At 38.1% G+C, this 17,438-nt stretch overlaps 2 protein-coding genes and 1 non-coding gene across 3 annotated transcripts; 1 reads left to right on the forward strand and 2 right to left on the reverse strand.

Moving 5' to 3' along the window:
• The first annotated feature begins 322 nt into the window (after positions 1–322).
• Positions 323–11,688, forward strand: LOC127634323 (transmembrane 9 superfamily member 1-like). Its single transcript, XM_052113818.1, has 9 exons — positions 323–583; positions 1,575–1,795; positions 2,355–2,486; positions 2,779–2,901; positions 3,783–4,141; positions 5,298–5,452; positions 5,772–5,957; positions 6,476–6,749; positions 9,697–11,688. The coding sequence occupies exons 2-9, from the start codon at positions 1,583–1,585 to the stop codon at positions 10,088–10,090; spliced, it is 1,836 nt and encodes a 611-aa protein (XP_051969778.1). The 5' UTR covers positions 323–583; positions 1,575–1,582; the 3' UTR covers positions 10,091–11,688.
• A 621-nt stretch (positions 11,689–12,309) lies between these two features.
• Positions 12,310–16,733, reverse strand: LOC127634520 (homeobox protein Hox-D9-like). Its single transcript, XM_052114117.1, has 4 exons — positions 16,129–16,733; positions 13,983–14,320; positions 13,499–13,618; positions 12,310–13,250 (listed from the first exon to the last, which is right to left on the reverse strand). The coding sequence occupies exons 1-4, from the start codon at positions 16,478–16,480 to the stop codon at positions 12,921–12,923; spliced, it is 1,140 nt and encodes a 379-aa protein (XP_051970077.1). The 5' UTR covers positions 16,481–16,733; the 3' UTR covers positions 12,310–12,920.
• Positions 13,327–13,458, reverse strand: LOC127634700 (small Cajal body-specific RNA 11). Its single transcript, XR_007969395.1, has one exon. It is a non-coding gene; the product is annotated as a small Cajal body-specific RNA 11 (non-coding RNA).
• Positions 16,734–17,438: the final 705 nt, after the last annotated feature.

Consider the following 17,438-nt stretch of genomic DNA (forward strand, 5'->3'; position numbering starts at 1 on the left):
AATAATAATAACTAATTAATATGACAAATGTAAACAGTTTTGAAGATTTAGGGTTCCGTTTTAAAATATTTTCAAAGAGATTTCATGTTAATCTTAAAATAAAATTGAAAAAATGTGAAGGCTTTTCATGCTATTCTCACATAGATCGATTTGAAGCGATTAGTCGGGCCTGGAGAGAAATCAGCGAAAGCGAGTGAATGACACAGATGTTGCTGGTAATGTTTATCAGGTATCTAAATCGATGCTAAATATTTTCTTTAATTAAACCTGAATTTAAAAATGTTAATTAAATATTTAAGAAATTATTAACGCTGAAGCAGGTGCAGGTGTAATATTGTAGCTCCGCCTACCCCGGAAAAGTCCGAACGAGGATATTTTTATTTTTAAGGTGACGTGGATTCGTCTGTTGTGCTGCTGCTCGCTACATTTCGGCTCTTTCTTCGCTTAAAAACATAGATCGGGTTCTCCTGCGCGTCTTTCCATGTAATGTCCAGATATGTTATTCCATATACGCGCATGTTGTTGACTGGATTTTGAGAAGAAAGCAGCGATTCTGAGGAATCCGAGGAAGCATCTGAAACAGGTTTGGTCCATTTCTCTGATGCGGAAGTGTTCAAAGCAATCCTTCAAAATACCGAGATTGCTCGATTTGTTTCTCATTTGTTTTTTTCTTGCGATATGTACCCGGGATTAGTCTATAATATTATCTAAATAAATCGAGGGGAAGATGGAGGGAAAATTGGTGCTGTCAGAATATTTGGACACCCAACAGGATCTGATTTGGTTTCAGTTGTAAAGCTTTGCGTTGTGGTTCGTTTATATATCTATATCACGATCCAATTACAATAATTATGTAAATGATTTTTTCTGTATTAAAGCCTCGCATCATGGATGTGGGTAATTTGAAAACAAATATTTTATTTTAAAATAAGCATGAATGTTTGGGAAAGTGTATATTATTGAGCTGTGACTGGTTTTTACAATGGAAGTGAATGGGGCCAATTTTTTGGAGGGTTTAAAGCAGAAATATGAACCTTTTTATAAAAGCACGTTCATTAATTCTTCTGTTAAAAATAGTGTATTATTTGAGCTGTAAATTTGTTTAAATCGTCATCATCACTAAAATCATGTAAACGCACATATTGTGTCTATACTTTTGAAACAGTGAGTATTTTAACACTTACAGATTGGCCCCATTTACTTCCATTGTAAGTGCCTGACCTTAAAACAACTTTAAAAACAACTTTACAGCTCAAATAATACATGTGTTTTATCAGAAGAATTAATGTAAGTGCTTTAATAAAATGATAAGCTTCATATTTCTGCCTTAAAACCCTCCAAAAATTGTCCCCATTCACTTCCATTGTACGTGCCTAACTGTAACCTTGACGTTTGCTTTTTTAAAGAAATTGAGGGGGCGGGTTGAAATAATTTTTTGTGTTAATCAACATTATGCCACAAATGCTGTCGATTGAGCTTAACTTGTATTGAACCCAACTGTGAAGTCAACTGTGTTGTTTGCATAGTTGTTGACTTAAGTTGCCCTTTAACTGTCTTGATTTGCTTTCTTACAGGTGTTGTCATGACAGCAAGACTGGAATGTTTAGGACCGCGAGTCGCTGGTCGATCCATGAGTTTCTGTGTGCTGTTTCTTTGCCTGCTGCCTCACTTTGTCTGTGCAGTCAGTTACAAGCAAGGAGAGCCATTGATTCTTTATGTTAATAAAGTTGGGCCATATCACAACCCCCAGGAAACCTATCACTATTACACTCTGCCAGTGTGTAGACCTAAAGAGGTGAGTGTGCATTACAAGAATGATGTGTTAAAAAAAAAAATTTGTGCATTGTCTGCAATTTGTGTTTTGTGTCCTAATTTTAATTATTACACTATTTGTTTAAACTCTGTACAGCACTTTGGCCAACAGCTGTTGTTTTTAAATGTGCTTTATAAATAAATATGACTGACTGACTGATTGTTATTGTGCTGTATATGGAAAATTCCCCAACTGGGGGTAGAACTCACTGTCATGTTGTTCCAAACCTATATTAATTTCTTCCATGGAACACATAAGAAGGAATTAGGCATTTTTCTCCTTGTATGGAAAAATATTCAATGAAAGTGCATGGATTAAGGGTAACATTCTGTCTAACATGTAAAGTCTCTTTGTAAAGTCATAGATGTTTTTAATTACATGAAAGTGAGTAAATGGTGACCAAATTTTCATTTTTGGGTGAACCCTCTCTTTAATGTTTGATATTGTGTACTTTGATTTATTTAGACCTATTAGTTTCAAACACACATGTGGTTATCTCGTCTGGGTTTTTGACCTCTGTGGATGATTGATGTGTTTGCAGGTCCATCATAAAGCCTTGAGTCTGGGAGAGGTGTTGGATGGAGATCGTATGGCAGAATCTCTTTATAACATTCGCTTCAGGGAAAATGCTGAGCGACAGACACTGTGCCAGCTCACTCTTTCTGAGAAAGAGGTATACAAATGGGAAATTAATATTAGTCTTGCTTGAGGCCTACGCTTGGGAGATGATTAGTGCAGATTGTTTGAGCCAGATAATCATTTGTCAAACTCTGTGGCAGGGATAGTCCATCCTGCTTCTGCAGGGATGCCTTCCTGTGGAGTTCAGTTCCAACTCTTAACAAACATAGCTAAACCTGCTAGTCAAGGTTTTCAGGTTCATTAGAAGATAGGATTCTTTGAATGTGGTTCCATTTCAAAAGGATTGGAATTACTTCAGGTGTCTTTTTTTATCTGTGAATTTACAGGTGGACCAGTTGCGAGAGGCCGTTGAGGAGCTGTATTACTTTGAGTTTGTCCTAGATGACATTCCCATCTGGGGTTTCGTGGGATACATGGAAGAGAGTGGATTCCTACCTCATAGCCACAAGGTCTTTTTCAATGCCTGTGTCACTAATCTAATGTAATGACATGTATACAATAGTTAGAATAGTTCACCCAAAAATGAAAATTCACTCCTCATTTACACATTCTCATGCCATCACAGATGTGTATGACTTTCTTTCTTCCGCTGAACACAAAGAAAGATTTTTTTGAAGAATATCTCAGCTCAGGTCTATACAATACAATGCAGTGGGTACCAAGATTTTAAAGCTCCAAAAAGCACAAAAGGCAGCATAAAAGTAGTCCATCAGAATCCAGTAGTTTAATCCATGTTTTTTTAACTGATCCAACAGGTTTTGGGTGAGTACAGACCAAAATATAACTGCTTTTTCACTGTAAATCTTGCCATTTCAGTCTCTAGGCACAATCATAATTTTAAGCTCAATTACACCTCCTAGCACTCTGCATATACATCAAGTAATCAAGCTTTAAATCATGATCACCAAGGAGACTGCTGATAGATTGGATAGCTTCAGAAGACATGGAATAAACCACTGGAGTTTTATGGATTACTTTTATTCTGCCTTTATGTGCTTTTTGGAGCTTCAAAATTCTGGCCACCATTCACTTGCATTGTATGGACCTACAGAGCTGAGATATTCTTCTAAAAATCTGTGTTCTGCTGAAGAAAGTAAGTCACACATCTGGGATGGCATGAGGTGAGTAAATGATGAGAAAAACTATCCCTTTAAGTGTGCCTTAAGTAGTCAGATAATTTGGGTCACTGTATAGCTCTTTAGTCTTGGCCTTTTTAGTTCAACATGTCTCCATGCTGCTTTACACTATTTGACAACATTATGTGTGTTTGACTATGTCTCCTAAAAATGTTGAAAATATCACGTTTCTCTTTATTCACACTGTTCTTCAGGTTGGGTTGTGGACCCACTTGGACTTCAACATAGAGTACAATGGCGACTCTGTGATCTTTGCCAATGTGTCTGTGAAGGATGTAAAGCCGGTGCCATTAGAGGAAGGTGGGATAGGGGCAGGCCATGGTGCTGCTGGTGGCAGTAGTGGTTTATCCATCACCCACACCTACAGCGTGCACTGGTTTGAGAGCTCGTTGGCCCACTCGCGCCGGGCGGAACGCCTTAGAGACTATTCCTTTTTCCCTAAGACTCTGGAGATCCACTGGCTGTCCATCATTAACTCACTGGTGCTGGTGGTACTTTTGCTGGGCTTTGTCATCATCATCCTCATGAGGGTGCTGAAGAATGACTTTGCCAGGTGAGGAGTGATCAGAAGTGAATTCTATACAAGGATGTATGTTTTTCCTGGTTCAAAAACTTTGGTAGTAGCTTACTTGGTCATTCACATTTCTCACTTTCTTGGGTGATTAAATAATTGCAATTAATTTACATATTTGTAATGTATGTTTCCATAGGAGATTTTTAAGAATTTTGTCACCCTGACTAATTGACACAGATTTCAACTGTTAGTCTGTCTCTATTTGTGAGTCTGTCTGACATATTTTGAATATATTAACAAGTGTTCAGGGCTTTCTTAAATAGTCGATACTTAAAAATGAAGTGTAAAATTGCTGTTCCACTAGTGTCCCAAATAGAATAGCAAAAAACATGATTGGTTGAGCCAATGTTGTTGTGTCAAGCTGGATGGGATGCTAAAACCAGCAGAGCAAAGTTTTGAAAGTGCAACTTTTGAGGGAATCGACCTACAAATGGCTTACTTATAGTTAGCTGTCTCTACTATATAATATACTTGAAGGAATCAATTAAAGGTGGAATTTATTTCACCTTTAATTTTATTCATTTACATGTTGAATTAAAAAAATATACTTCATTAAATTGTAATTTGCTTAATAAATTCTGAAATAAATGGCATGTTTAATGCAAATTCAATTAGCAGCCCAAGTGGTACACCAGGGTGCAAATGTTTGCATTTGTCATCTATTAAATGTGTTATTGTTGTTCCCTGAGCAACAACTGCACACAAACAAGTCACCATGGAATTAATGGTGTTTGCTGTCTTTAAACATTACATTAGATTTGTGACTTATACATTTTATTTGCAGTCAGTTTTCCTTGAACAAGATCGTGAAGTCTCTAGGAATGCAGAAAAATGTGAACAATAAACAGAGCTCATAAATGGTTTATAACTCTTGCCGTTTCTTCTCTGTGTTGACTTTATATTTGATGCAAGTATTTCAGGTGAAAGCAATGAAATGGACAGGATTTTGCCCACATTCATAATCAATATTGGGGAGGGAAATAAGATTATAATCAGCAACTGTTACCCAGAGATCATTAATGATGATGTAAGTCTCTTTTGTAAGTCGCTTTGGATAAAAGCGTCTGCCAAATGAATAAATGTAAATGTAATGAACACTGAAATAATCGAATGCTGCCATTCTCTGTTCCTGCAGGTATAATGTGGAGGAGGATGGGGGCTGTGATGACCTTGATCAGGGGGATAATGGCTGGAAGATCATCCACACAGATGTATTTCGCTTCCCACCATATAAGAGCCTGCTGTGTGCAGTATTAGGAGTCGGGGCACAGTTTCTGACTCTGGCCACAGGTGTGACAAGCTGCATCATAGCATTTTTTTGCATGAGTTTTGCAAATGTAAAAGAACAAATCACAAATTCAGAAGAGAGTGTTTTATTTGGTTTGGTTTTCCCTATGTGTGTGTTTGTTTGTTTTTTCAGGGAGTTTTATTTGTTGTTGTTGATTTCTCCATATTGTGAGTAAAACAAGCATGCTAAATTAAAATTGAAGAGAGAGAGAGATAAATAGCTGACCATAGGGTTGAAGAATAGAGTTTCATATATAAAGAAATTGGCCTTCAGATAACTCTTAACCTTTCATCCATTGGATCTTCTCTCTGGTTGCTTTAGGAATCATAATCATGGCACTTCTGGGAATGTTTAATATCCATCGTCATGGTGCCATAAACTCTGCAGCGATTGTTTTGTATGCTCTGACCAGCTGTGTGTCAGGTTACTGTTCCTGTAGCTTCTACACACAGATTCAGGGCCAGCGCTGGGTCTGGAATATTATCCTCACTTCTGCGCTATTCTCTGGTGAGACACTACAGTCTTCTATGGGCAAAGCATATCTGTACATATAGCTAATGTACTGTATATTCCATGCATATTTTCTGAATTACCTGCCCTCTGAATAAATCAAGTAGAATGCAGTATGTATATTATGTGGAATACATGAAGTATACAACAAAGTACACAACGTGGGATACTGTAACCCACTATGTGATGCACTCAACTCAACCTTAAATTTAAAGTGTGACAAATTACCTGGAAGCAATATCAACTGTGATCTTTAACATTTATACACTTAATTGGTTTCAAAATGGAAAATAACCATAATTATTTCCAAAATGATAACTGGACGGCACTTGCTGAATTAAACATGAGGTGATGTGACAACATTGTAACACACTATTATTTTGAAATGTGTATCGTTGCTTACTGCTATTTGTATACTGATTAAAAAATGTATGCAGTCCAAATGTTGCCCCTGTCATAATTATTAATACAGTTTATTGAAAACATATGGTAAACTGATATTTCTCCTCTTCTAGCTCCTCTCTTTTTCACCTGGAGTGTGGTCAACTCTGTTCATTGGTGGAGTGGATCGACTCAAGCCCTGCCTGCCACCACAGTGCTTTTGTTGCTAGGCGCCTGGGTGCTGGTGGGCTTCCCTCTCACGGTCATCGGTGGAATCGTTGGAAAGAATAGAGCAGGAAACTTCCAGGCCCCGTGTCGCACACGCAACATACCCCGCCAGATCCCTCAGCAGCCCTGGTACAAACACACGACCGTGCACATGGCCATCGGAGGGTTCCTGCCATTCAGGTGAACAAAGAATCTAGTAAAAGATTCATTTCCAAACATTTTGTGAGATCTCAAACTTCCCTCAGCTGAAAAATGATCAAGCCCTCTTTGGTGTTGTTTGTATGAAGTCAGAATGACTCTTAATCAGGCCTTAATGGCAGGCAGTGAGATTCTGCGAAGGTTTTGCAGATTTTCAACAAAATAAAAAATTACACCGGTCAATCCAAAAAAAAATGACACATTCCCCATTTGTTGCATTTGTATAAAACACTCACCTAAAGGATTATTAGGAACACCTGTTCATTAATGCAATTATCTAATCAACCAATCACATGGCAGTTGCTTCAATGCATTTAGGGGTGTGGTCCTGGTCAAGACAACCAATTGGACCAACTCCAAACTGAATGTCAGAATGGGAAAGAAAGGTGATTTAAGCCATTTTGAGCGTGGCATGGTTGTTGGTGCCAGACGGGCCGGTCTGAGTATTTCACAATCTGCTCAGTTACTGGGATTTTCATGCACAACCATTTCTAGGGTTTACAAAGAATGGTGTGAAAAGGGAAAAACATCCAGTATGCGGCAGTCCTGTGGGCAAAAATGCCTTGTTGATGCTAGAGGTCAGAGGAGAATGGGCCGACTGATTCAAGCTGATAGAAGAGCAACTTTGCCTGAAATAACCACTCGTTACAACCGAGGTATGCAGCAAAGCATTTGTGAAGCCACAACACGCACAACCTTGAGGTGGATGGGCTACAACAGCAGAAGACCCCACCGGGTACCACTCATCTCCACTACAAATAGGAAAAAGAGGCTACAATTTGCAAGAGCTCACCAAAATTGGACAGTTGAAGACTGGAAAAATGTTGCCTGGTCTGATGAGTCTCAATTTCTGTTGAGACATTCAGATGGTAGAGTCAGAATTTGGCGTAAACAGAATGAGAACATGGATCCATCATGCCTTGTTACCACTGTGCAGGCTGGTGGTGGTGGTGTAATGGTGTGGGGGATGTTTTCTTGGCACACTTTAGGCCCCTTAGTGCCAATTGGGCATCGTTTAAATGCCACGGCCTACCTGAGCATTGTTTCTGACCATGTCCATCCCTTTATGGCCACCATGTACCCATCCTCTGATGGCTACTTCCAGCAGGATAATGCACCATGTCACAAAGCTCGAGTCATTTCAAATTGGTTTCTTGAACATGACAATGAGTTCACTGTACTAAAATGGCCCCCACAGTCACCAGATCTCAACCCAATAGAGCATCTTTGGGATGTGGTGGAACGGGAGCTTCGTGCCCTGGATGTGCATCCCACAAATCTCCATCAACTGCAAGATGCTATCCTATCAATATGGGCCAACATTTCTAAAGAATGCTTTCAGCACCTTGTTGAATCAATGCCACGTAGAATTAAGGCAGTTCTGAAGGCGAAAGGGGGTCAAACACAGTATTAGTATGGTGTTCCTAATAATCCTTTAGGTGAGTGTATATAGGGCTGTCAATTTAACATGTTAATTCAGTGTTTTTTTTTTTTTTTTTTTTTTGTATGATTTACAAAAAAAAAATGGAAAATGCAATTAATCATGACCCGTGCATAAATTCGATACCATAGGAGCAATTCAAGCTTGCAGTACATGTGTTTTTACGAGTTGCGTCAGTAGAGGGCAACTGAGCGCACCTCACAGGCAGCAGAATGAGAAAGAAGGGTCTCCTGTCTCCATCCTGCATGACTACTACAAGTTACATACTCTTCAGAAAAATGGCAAAATGCTGAAGTCTTGCAACAGTTGAATGTCACATTTATATACTTTGTTTGTTCTGTTTATTTGGAGTCCCACAGAAACCCTACAACTACCCTTAATCCTAAAACTAACCACAAAGATTACTAAATTAAAAGTTTGTATAATTATTAAATATACTGCAACTCAAAAGTTCTATTGAATACAGTCATACCGCTGGTGACGGTGGTGACAATGAAGAGAAACGTGATTAAAATGAAGGAGAGAAGAAGCTGAACCACAGTGTATCTAGCAGGCTAATTGGCTCTGCGGTATGCTAAGCTAATAGGCTAACCAGTTAGCTTGTGAGCTTACTGAAAAAAACATAATAGAGAAACATTTAATTTCACCATTTATATCTTCAGTTTAAAAATATGATATGTGACATCATTAAAAGTTATTCTTTGTCATATTTACATAGTTAAGACAACATGAATCATACAAAGATTGCATTAGAATTTAAACATTTTTTTCAGCCAATAGAATCACTTTGTGATCCAAGAGGGGTGTTACTTGGAGTGGTCGTGTGGTGTGGTCACACAGGATGTGTACTTGTCAGCTGGATGAAGTACTGGGATACAGAGATCTCGAGGCACGATTTTCAAAGTTTTAACTACCTTCAACAGCTCTTATAATGCTAAAAATCCAAAAATGAGCAGATGGAACGCAAGAACGTGTCCTGTGAGAACAGCACAGACTGACCAACTCAATGTAAAATTGATTACAATAATGCAATATATTTCAATCTGAATTATTGTACTTATTATTGGCCCTACATACTATAATTATAATTATTATGTATCATTTATGTTGAATTATATTTATTTGGTGTTTTTTTTTTTTTAGCAAATTCGTTTAATTCATCGACATGTCATGTAACTAATTAGATTTTTTGAAATGATCGATTCACAGCCCTAATAATAAATATTTTTGCATATTTAACCACGAGTGTGGAACATTTGACACAGCTACATTTAGCTGTTGATGTCAAAATGTAAACCAACATACATACATTTATTAAGCTTCCAGAATGCTGGTAAAGGTGTTTACATGCAGAATGAAATCAGGGTAATGGGCAAAAATCTAGGCGTGCTAATCAGTTTTTACTTAAAGTTTAAAGGTGTTTACATATTAATAATTGTTAACTTGTTCATTGTCTAGAATTACATTTATCACTCTTTGTCTTTGCAGTGCCATCTCAGTAGAACTGTATTACATATTTGCCACTGTGTGGGGTCGTGAGCACTACACACTCTACGGCATCCTGCTGTGTGTCTTTGCCATCCTGCTCTCCGTGGGTGCCTGCATTTCTGTGGCCCTCACCTACTTCCTGCTCTCAGGCGAGGACTATCGCTGGTGGTGGCGAAGTGTTCTGAGCACCGGCTCCACCGGCATCTTTATATTTGTTTACTCTCTTTTCTACTACCACAATCGCTCCAACATGAGCGGCCTTGTTCAGAGCGTTGAATTCTTCGGATATTCTTTGCTCACTGCGTTTGTTTTCTCACTCATGTTGGGAACAGTCTCCTTCTGGGCTTCTCTGGCTTTTATCCGTTATATCTACCGTAGCCTTAAGATGGACTAATGGGTGGAAGCTGATCACTTCCTCTCAAACTGCGCAAAATGGGGAAGATCAAGACACTTATGGACCAACCTGCATGTGCAGGTTTTGTGTTGATGATATATATTAAACTATCAAATGTTTCTGATGCCAGTTTAAAGGGTTAGTTCACCTAAAATGAAATTTCTGTCATAATTTACTTACCCTCTCATGTTGTTCCAACCCAAGTGAATAGCTTTCTTGCATGGAACATGAGCTTGGATTTCTGCTAGATACAGATCAGATCTCCATTTTGTATTTAACACTAGAAAGAAGGTAATGCAGGTTTAGAATGGCGTAAGTAAATGACAGAATTTTCATTTTTGGGTGCATTATCCCTTTAAGAGGACTAAAAGATAGGGGATAGAAATAAAGTGACTGACAAAAGACTAATATTTTCTTTTCCTCACCAACACCCTGATACTTAAAATGCAGATACGTAGTTGCTCAAACAAATACAGGAGTATTTTAGACTCATGTTCTGCAAAACAATTCAAATGAAACTGTTGCACATTTTAAAATGTGTTGCCTACAATGTATCCAAGCCCAAAAAGACTTAAGTTCTTTTTCTTCTTGGATTTTGTTTAAGAATGTCTTGAATGATGAAAATTATTAAATGTTAAATTTAAATATTGGGGGGGTAGAAATCAGAGGCCTTCAAAACTAATGTTCACTGTACAATTGAGGAGCACTTATACTGCAGGTGAATTTATTTACAATGAATATATGGAAGGGAAGTATCTTTGTTAAGAGAAATGTCATTGTATGCAATTTGTGCAATATACATATCTTTGACTGTAAGAGCAGTTTGAAGGAAAATCTTAAAAGCAACCAGATGAAGAAATTAAGATTAGGTTCTAGTTATGGAAGCAATACAACAATCTTAAGTCTCCAACGGTGTTTGGTTGAAATGTAAATATACATTTTCAATAGTCATTTTATTACGTTAAGAGAAATAAATGTGGGTGAAAAGAAACATGGGTTGTGTTTATATAATCACTGTGTGAAACCTGAAATGGTAAAATGATTCAAAGGTTGTGGTCACACATGCTTTGCTCTTTGGGCCTATATTCTCATATAATTAAAGGGACAGTTCAACCAAAAATGAATATTCTGTCATTTAATCACCCTGAATTTTTTGCCATACCAATATGACTAAACACAGGAGATGGTAGGCACAATGATATCCACCGGCATTCACTTTCATTGTTTGAAAAAGATGCAATGAATATGTATGGTGACTTAGGCCTTCAGTCCCTAACATTCTGCCCAACATCTTGTTCAACAAAATTCTAATGGGTTTGGAAGAACATTAGGGTGAGTAAAAGACAGAATTCAGGGTGAAATATCCCTTAAAGAACCATTTGGATCGGTTTGAAATGGCCGTACCTTGTATGCAAATTCCTTGCATGCATATCATTTCAGGATGACCTACAAATAATATTGAATGAACAATATTTAAGAGATTACAGTATGAAATACTGTACTATACCATTGTTTGAAACATTTATTGCAGAATAATGTTGGTTTCACTGAACACTTTTAAGGAAATACTTCACCCAAAATTGAAAATAAACTCCAGATGAAACCAAACTAAAATCCCAGATGTGTATGACTTCTGATGAACACAGATTTTTAGAAGAATATCTCAGTCCTTTCAAGCTCAGAAAAATCACATAAAGGGGTTCTAAAAGCAAGACTCCAGTGGTTAAACCAATGTCGTGAGAAACAAATATTTAAAAGCTTTTAATTATTAAAAAAAACTCAACTTTCAGAATGTAAAGGTGGAGATTAGTAAAAGGCAATTGCATAGTTTCAGAACATATTAAACCACTGGAGTCATATGGATTACTTTTATGCTACCTTCTTGTAATTTGGAGCTTTAAATGTTCTGGACACCATTAACTTTCATCGATAGGAACAAAAGAGTGGAGATTTTCTAAAAATCTTTAGAATCTAAATTTTTTGGGTGAATGATCCCTTTAAGTAGGCCACATACTGCTTTTAATGAGCTTTTCAGCAGACCATACCAAAGCCATTTATGTAACCATTAAAGCAACGGTTGCAGATAATGTAGCCGTTCAAAACCTGCCAATAATTAACCAATTTATGATATTAAAACTACAGCAATATCTAAACGAAACTTAAAACATCTGAAAGTAGCATGCAGAAAATAACCCACCAAGTTTAGGAACATCAGATAAAACATTTATTTTTCAAAACCTATGTCTCACAGAAGAGTTTGTTCAGGCAGGAGTACTTTTGAATGGCAATTACAACTCGGAAATTGTTGTTCCATTAGTACGGACCAGGCACAGGTTAGTGAAGACTCTTCTATACAAGCAAACACACATTTGATAAGTGAAATTTAGGGAATGAAACAGAACATAACTCAATGCAGTACAAACAAACTTATCCAGTGCACATAAGATGTAGACCAGTGCCATATATACAAATTCATGGAACTCCACAGGCTTGCATTGACAAACCAACTTGTCCTGACTAATCAAAAAAGGTAGAAGCACCTGGAAGAGCAAGGGATCTATATAATAAATACCCTGAAAAGTTACATTGTAGTTATAAAACGCACTGGGATTAAAAAGGTGAACTTTATAAGGTAAAAAAAAAAAAATAGACAGGTCTCATTTTGCCACTATTTAACAACTTCTGACATCACTGCCTAAAGAACCCACTGGACAACGGTTTGTTGCTAAAAAAAATATATTTACAAGTATGGTTAAAACAATAGGCTGTGTGGCTAAAGAAAAAAAATATATACACATACACACACACACACAAATACACAGAGCCAGAGTCACTCTTGCGTTGACCGCTGGGTGGCACTAGGGACAGCTGGCATTTGAGAATAACTGCTCGTTTGGTTTACTGCATTGCCACAATCATTGTTGATGCTGGCGTTGGCACAGGCTTGCATGTAGCTAGTACAGTTAGGGGACTCGTAGTGTGTCACATCTGGGGGCAGAGGCCAGATTCTTGGGGGTCTTGTGGTGACCAGGGAAGAGGAGCATGGTTGTGGGCAGCTGGGGTAGAAGGGCATTTGTGGAGGACTCCTCTTGAAAATGGCCTCTCTCAACTGAGGGTTACTGTAGTGGTCTTGGTTTGGTTGGGGGGTATTGCTCTGAAACTAAAGAATAAAAAAAAAAAGAGACGTGAAAATGTGTCAATGACATACTAGGCAAATTCAAGTTCACCATGGGTCATTTGTATCATCATGCCTTTAAGACATTATCCAAACTATTGAAATGCCTCCTTTGTAGATGATAATTTTGCTCTGCGTCCACACTGATTAGTCCTTACTACTAACAAGACAGAACAAGCAACAGTGTGGACATAATGAACCATAATAGATGAAAAGCATGATCCCATGCATACCTGAGTGTGAGGAGCTGGCGTGTTGGGCACACCATTAATGACGTATCTCTCGGTCATCCAACTACTATCTCTTTGGTTCCTTTTGAGTTTTATCCTGCGGTTTTGGAACCAAGTTTTTACCTTTGGGAAAAAGAAAAAAAATAGATCAGTTCAATAGCCAGATAGGGCACAATAATATTTTTAAAGAGCATACCTTTTTTTTCCTCTTCTGTTAAGCCATAGCCATGAGGTATGACTTGCATGTGGTATTGGAGGAAATGGGCATTCTCAAAGCATCTTCTTTGAACTGATTGCACTAAACTGATGTCGGTTTTCAAAAAGAAAAAAATATGCATGCGTGTAATCTTTAAAAGTTACTTTAGTCAACTTTTAGGATGCACAAGTATGTTGATGGCTTCAAAGCCAATAGACATGGATTAAAATCCACCCAATTTTAATTTCATGGACTGTTTAACGACTTTTATACCAATTCATTTTTTTCAACCTGTTTGTACGTTAGTCCTGTCAATCCAGAAAGACTCTTCATCTCTGCAGGCGTCAGGTATCTCTGGACATTGAACCGGTGGATTAGGGCATTCATTTGCTCTTCAGAAAAGGCTGCGCGGGTCTTTCGGGTTTGGGCTGGAGTACTGGACATGGACACTGGAGGCAAACCATCCAAACTCAGACTTGCTGAATCCTCTCCCTCCACGGACTGAGTGTTTGAGACAAGTTCTCTCCCATCAGGACTCCCACTGTCCATTTCATTGCCCTGATCTCTCCAAGGGAGATTCAGGTTGGTCAGAGCGCTCCCCTCTCGACTGCTCCCAGAGCTCCATGAATCTATATCAAAATAAGACAGAAGCTCTTGTGAGGCAAGAATGAATGTCAAAACTAAAAACTGTTTTTGGCACCATTCTGAGTAAATTATAGAAATCTAATCGAAAGCTTGTGGTACACTACTAAAATATGAAAATATAGCTCTGCATGTGTTGTGTAATTGCCATTTATTTAACAGATAGGCTTCTAATCAAAACCCAAACTGATGTGGACATAGTCAGAGTAAAAATACTAAATATCTCAGACTATTCTTCTCACCACAATTGTACAGCGCATTTATCGGAGTTACCATAGACTTCGCCATTTCGGACCAGTCTGGCCATTCTCTGTTGGCCTCTCTCATCAACAAGGCATTTCCATCTGCAGGACTGCTGGTCACTGGATGTTTTTGGCACCTTTCTGAGTAAATTCTGCAGACTGTTGTGTGTGAAAATCCCAGGAGATCAGCAGTTACAGAAATATGTAAACCAGCCCATCTGGCACAAACAATCATTCAATGGTCCAAATCACAGATCACATTTTCCCATTCTGATAGTTGATGGTAACATTAACTGAAGCTCATGACCCAAACATGGGTGAGTTTATGTACTGCAGCCACACCATTGGCTGATTAGATAATCCCATGGATGATGTGGGTGCCAGATTGGCTGATTTGAATATTTCTGTCACGGCAGATCTCCTGGGATTTTCACACACAACAGTCTGTAGAATTTACTCAGAAAGGTACCAAAAACATGCAGTGACCAGCAGTCCTGCAGATGGAAATGCCTTGTTGATGAGAGAGGCCAACAGAGAATGGCCAGACTGGTCCGAACTGGCGAAGTCTATGGTAACTCCGATAAATGCGCTGTATGCAATTGTGGTGAGAAGAATAGTCTGAGATATTTAGTATTTTTACTCAGACTATGTCCACATCAGTTTGGGTTTTGATTAGAAGCCTATCTGTTAAATAAATGGCAATTACACAACACATGCGGAGCTATATTTTCACATTTTAGTAGTGTACCACGTTAGAAGTTTGCCTGTATAATTACAGCATTAGCCGAGTGATTTTTTTTATATGCAAGCAAAATGAAAAATATCAGAATCGTATCAAAATCTAATCGAAAGCTTGTGAATCGGTGTATCGAAAAACACTATTCCAGGCCTGAAAACAATATTCCCTGAAATGTTCAGTTTGTCCTTCAGGATGTGAAACATATGGCACATTATACATTACAGTACAATAAGTTTATAATTATGGACAAAAATATATATTTGTAAAGTTACAAAAACGCTACGTTATGCATGTGTAAGATTTAGAAGTTCATATTTCATATTTGGAAGTTGTAATGCTCAGAATTTAATATAATTTATATTTGAGTAATTTACTAGGAATGTATTTGCAATGTTTAGTTAGTTAATTATTTACGTGTTTACATATTTAACACGGTCAGGATATTCTGCTGAATATTCTCTCATGTTTACCTCAGTCTAAGTTCTCGCTTCTGATTGGTTAGTTCAGTCACGTGGAAGGTCTGAACAAGGAAGTGTTGTAGTTGTGATCGGTGTTCAGTAAAGTACTACTTTGGAAAGTCCTCCGTCTAGATTCTGTTGTTTATTATCATAAGGAGTGATCCACCACTACATACAGAACCCTCACGTTACACATGTTTGCATCACATCTTAAAACGTAAATACAAATTTCTAGTCAACCCCTCTAAACGCCTCGTCTACGAAGCAATAATTTTCACTAAGTCCAACTGTTGGCCTCTCTCATCAACAAGGCTAAACATCTAGGCTAGTTTGGGGGAGATGAGGAGGTGGATTACCTGGTGTATGAGCCTCCGAGTCACTGGGTATATCGCTCCCACACTGCTCCGCATCTTTCCCTTTCGGGTCGGCCTCAGTATTGTTAGAAGACAGGAACATTCCTCCGTTCTGCGTGTGGCTCGTGTAGTTCCCATAGTTGCTGACAGTGGGGTTCTGTGGGCTCCATGGTGGCGACTGCTGGTCAGTTTGATCGGAGAAACTCGCCGTGACCCCGCCGGCGTGAGTGGACGCGGCCTCGTCCCAGCTCACATTCGGGTGGCCGTCTTCAGACCCTTGCGGGTACAAGAGCCCATAAGCATAAGCATAAGATGGGTTGAAATTGTAACTCACTGGCATTTTCCAATTAGCCATCTCCTCGTTAGACGCGTCTGGTGAACGAGTAACAGAATTTAATTTAGTTACACCCCGTCCAAAAAACTAAAACTACTACTCTCAAAACCAGCTTCAAACAAACGCTATTACCACATAATCGAACAGATATATCTCAATGACAACACTTGACTGTGAAGAGTGGTTATCCTAATTTATAAAGCCAGGTAAGTGGGTGTGGGTTGGGTGGAGCCGGAAGAAGATGCTCGGACCAACCAGGTGCAGCTTTTGAAAGTGGAAGACGCTCATAGGTGCTGATGGAAACCACACCCTCATTTACCTGAGCCAGGTACCCCAATGTTTTTAGGTTTATGTACTTTTATATTAAAGAAAATGTATTGAAATGAAAATGCCTTTAAAAGAATCAAATGACTAAATAATAATAATTATAAAGGTAAAAATATAAACAAATTTTAAGTAAAGCTTTTCGATGTATAAAAACAGTGAACTGTTCAACACTCAATATCAGTCATTGTCATGCCTAAGTATTGCATGTATTTGCCTATTTTTAATTTGCATTGTAGGCCTATGTGGAAAATAACATGAATAAATAATATGTATGTTGGACATTTGATTTATTTAACCCATGATTGTTGGTGTCAATAAGCAATCAGGTTTAGATTTTTGAAAGATTATTTACATTTTAAAACCTAAAATAGGCTATGAAATTAGTACAGCTTTTTTATGGCAGTTACAAGCTCACCAATCATTTATTTAGATTAGCATGATTAATCATATAAAAGTCAGATAAAGCCTCGTGTGGACTGGTTCATTTAAAAGTTCTCCCATCTAAACCTATTTAACTTTTAAAATGTTTTTGTATTATTTGTACTGGCAGGACTGCCTTAAGCAGGTTTGCCTTCAAATTACCATCTCAATGGATGAGTCCACCCTGTCTGCTGTATTAGAAAGGAATATTTCTGTATGAGGTGCAAATATG

This window comes from Xyrauchen texanus, chromosome 41, assembly GCF_025860055.1.
Source record: "Xyrauchen texanus isolate HMW12.3.18 chromosome 41, RBS_HiC_50CHRs, whole genome shotgun sequence".
NCBI lineage: Eukaryota > Metazoa > Chordata > Actinopteri > Cypriniformes > Catostomidae > Xyrauchen > Xyrauchen texanus.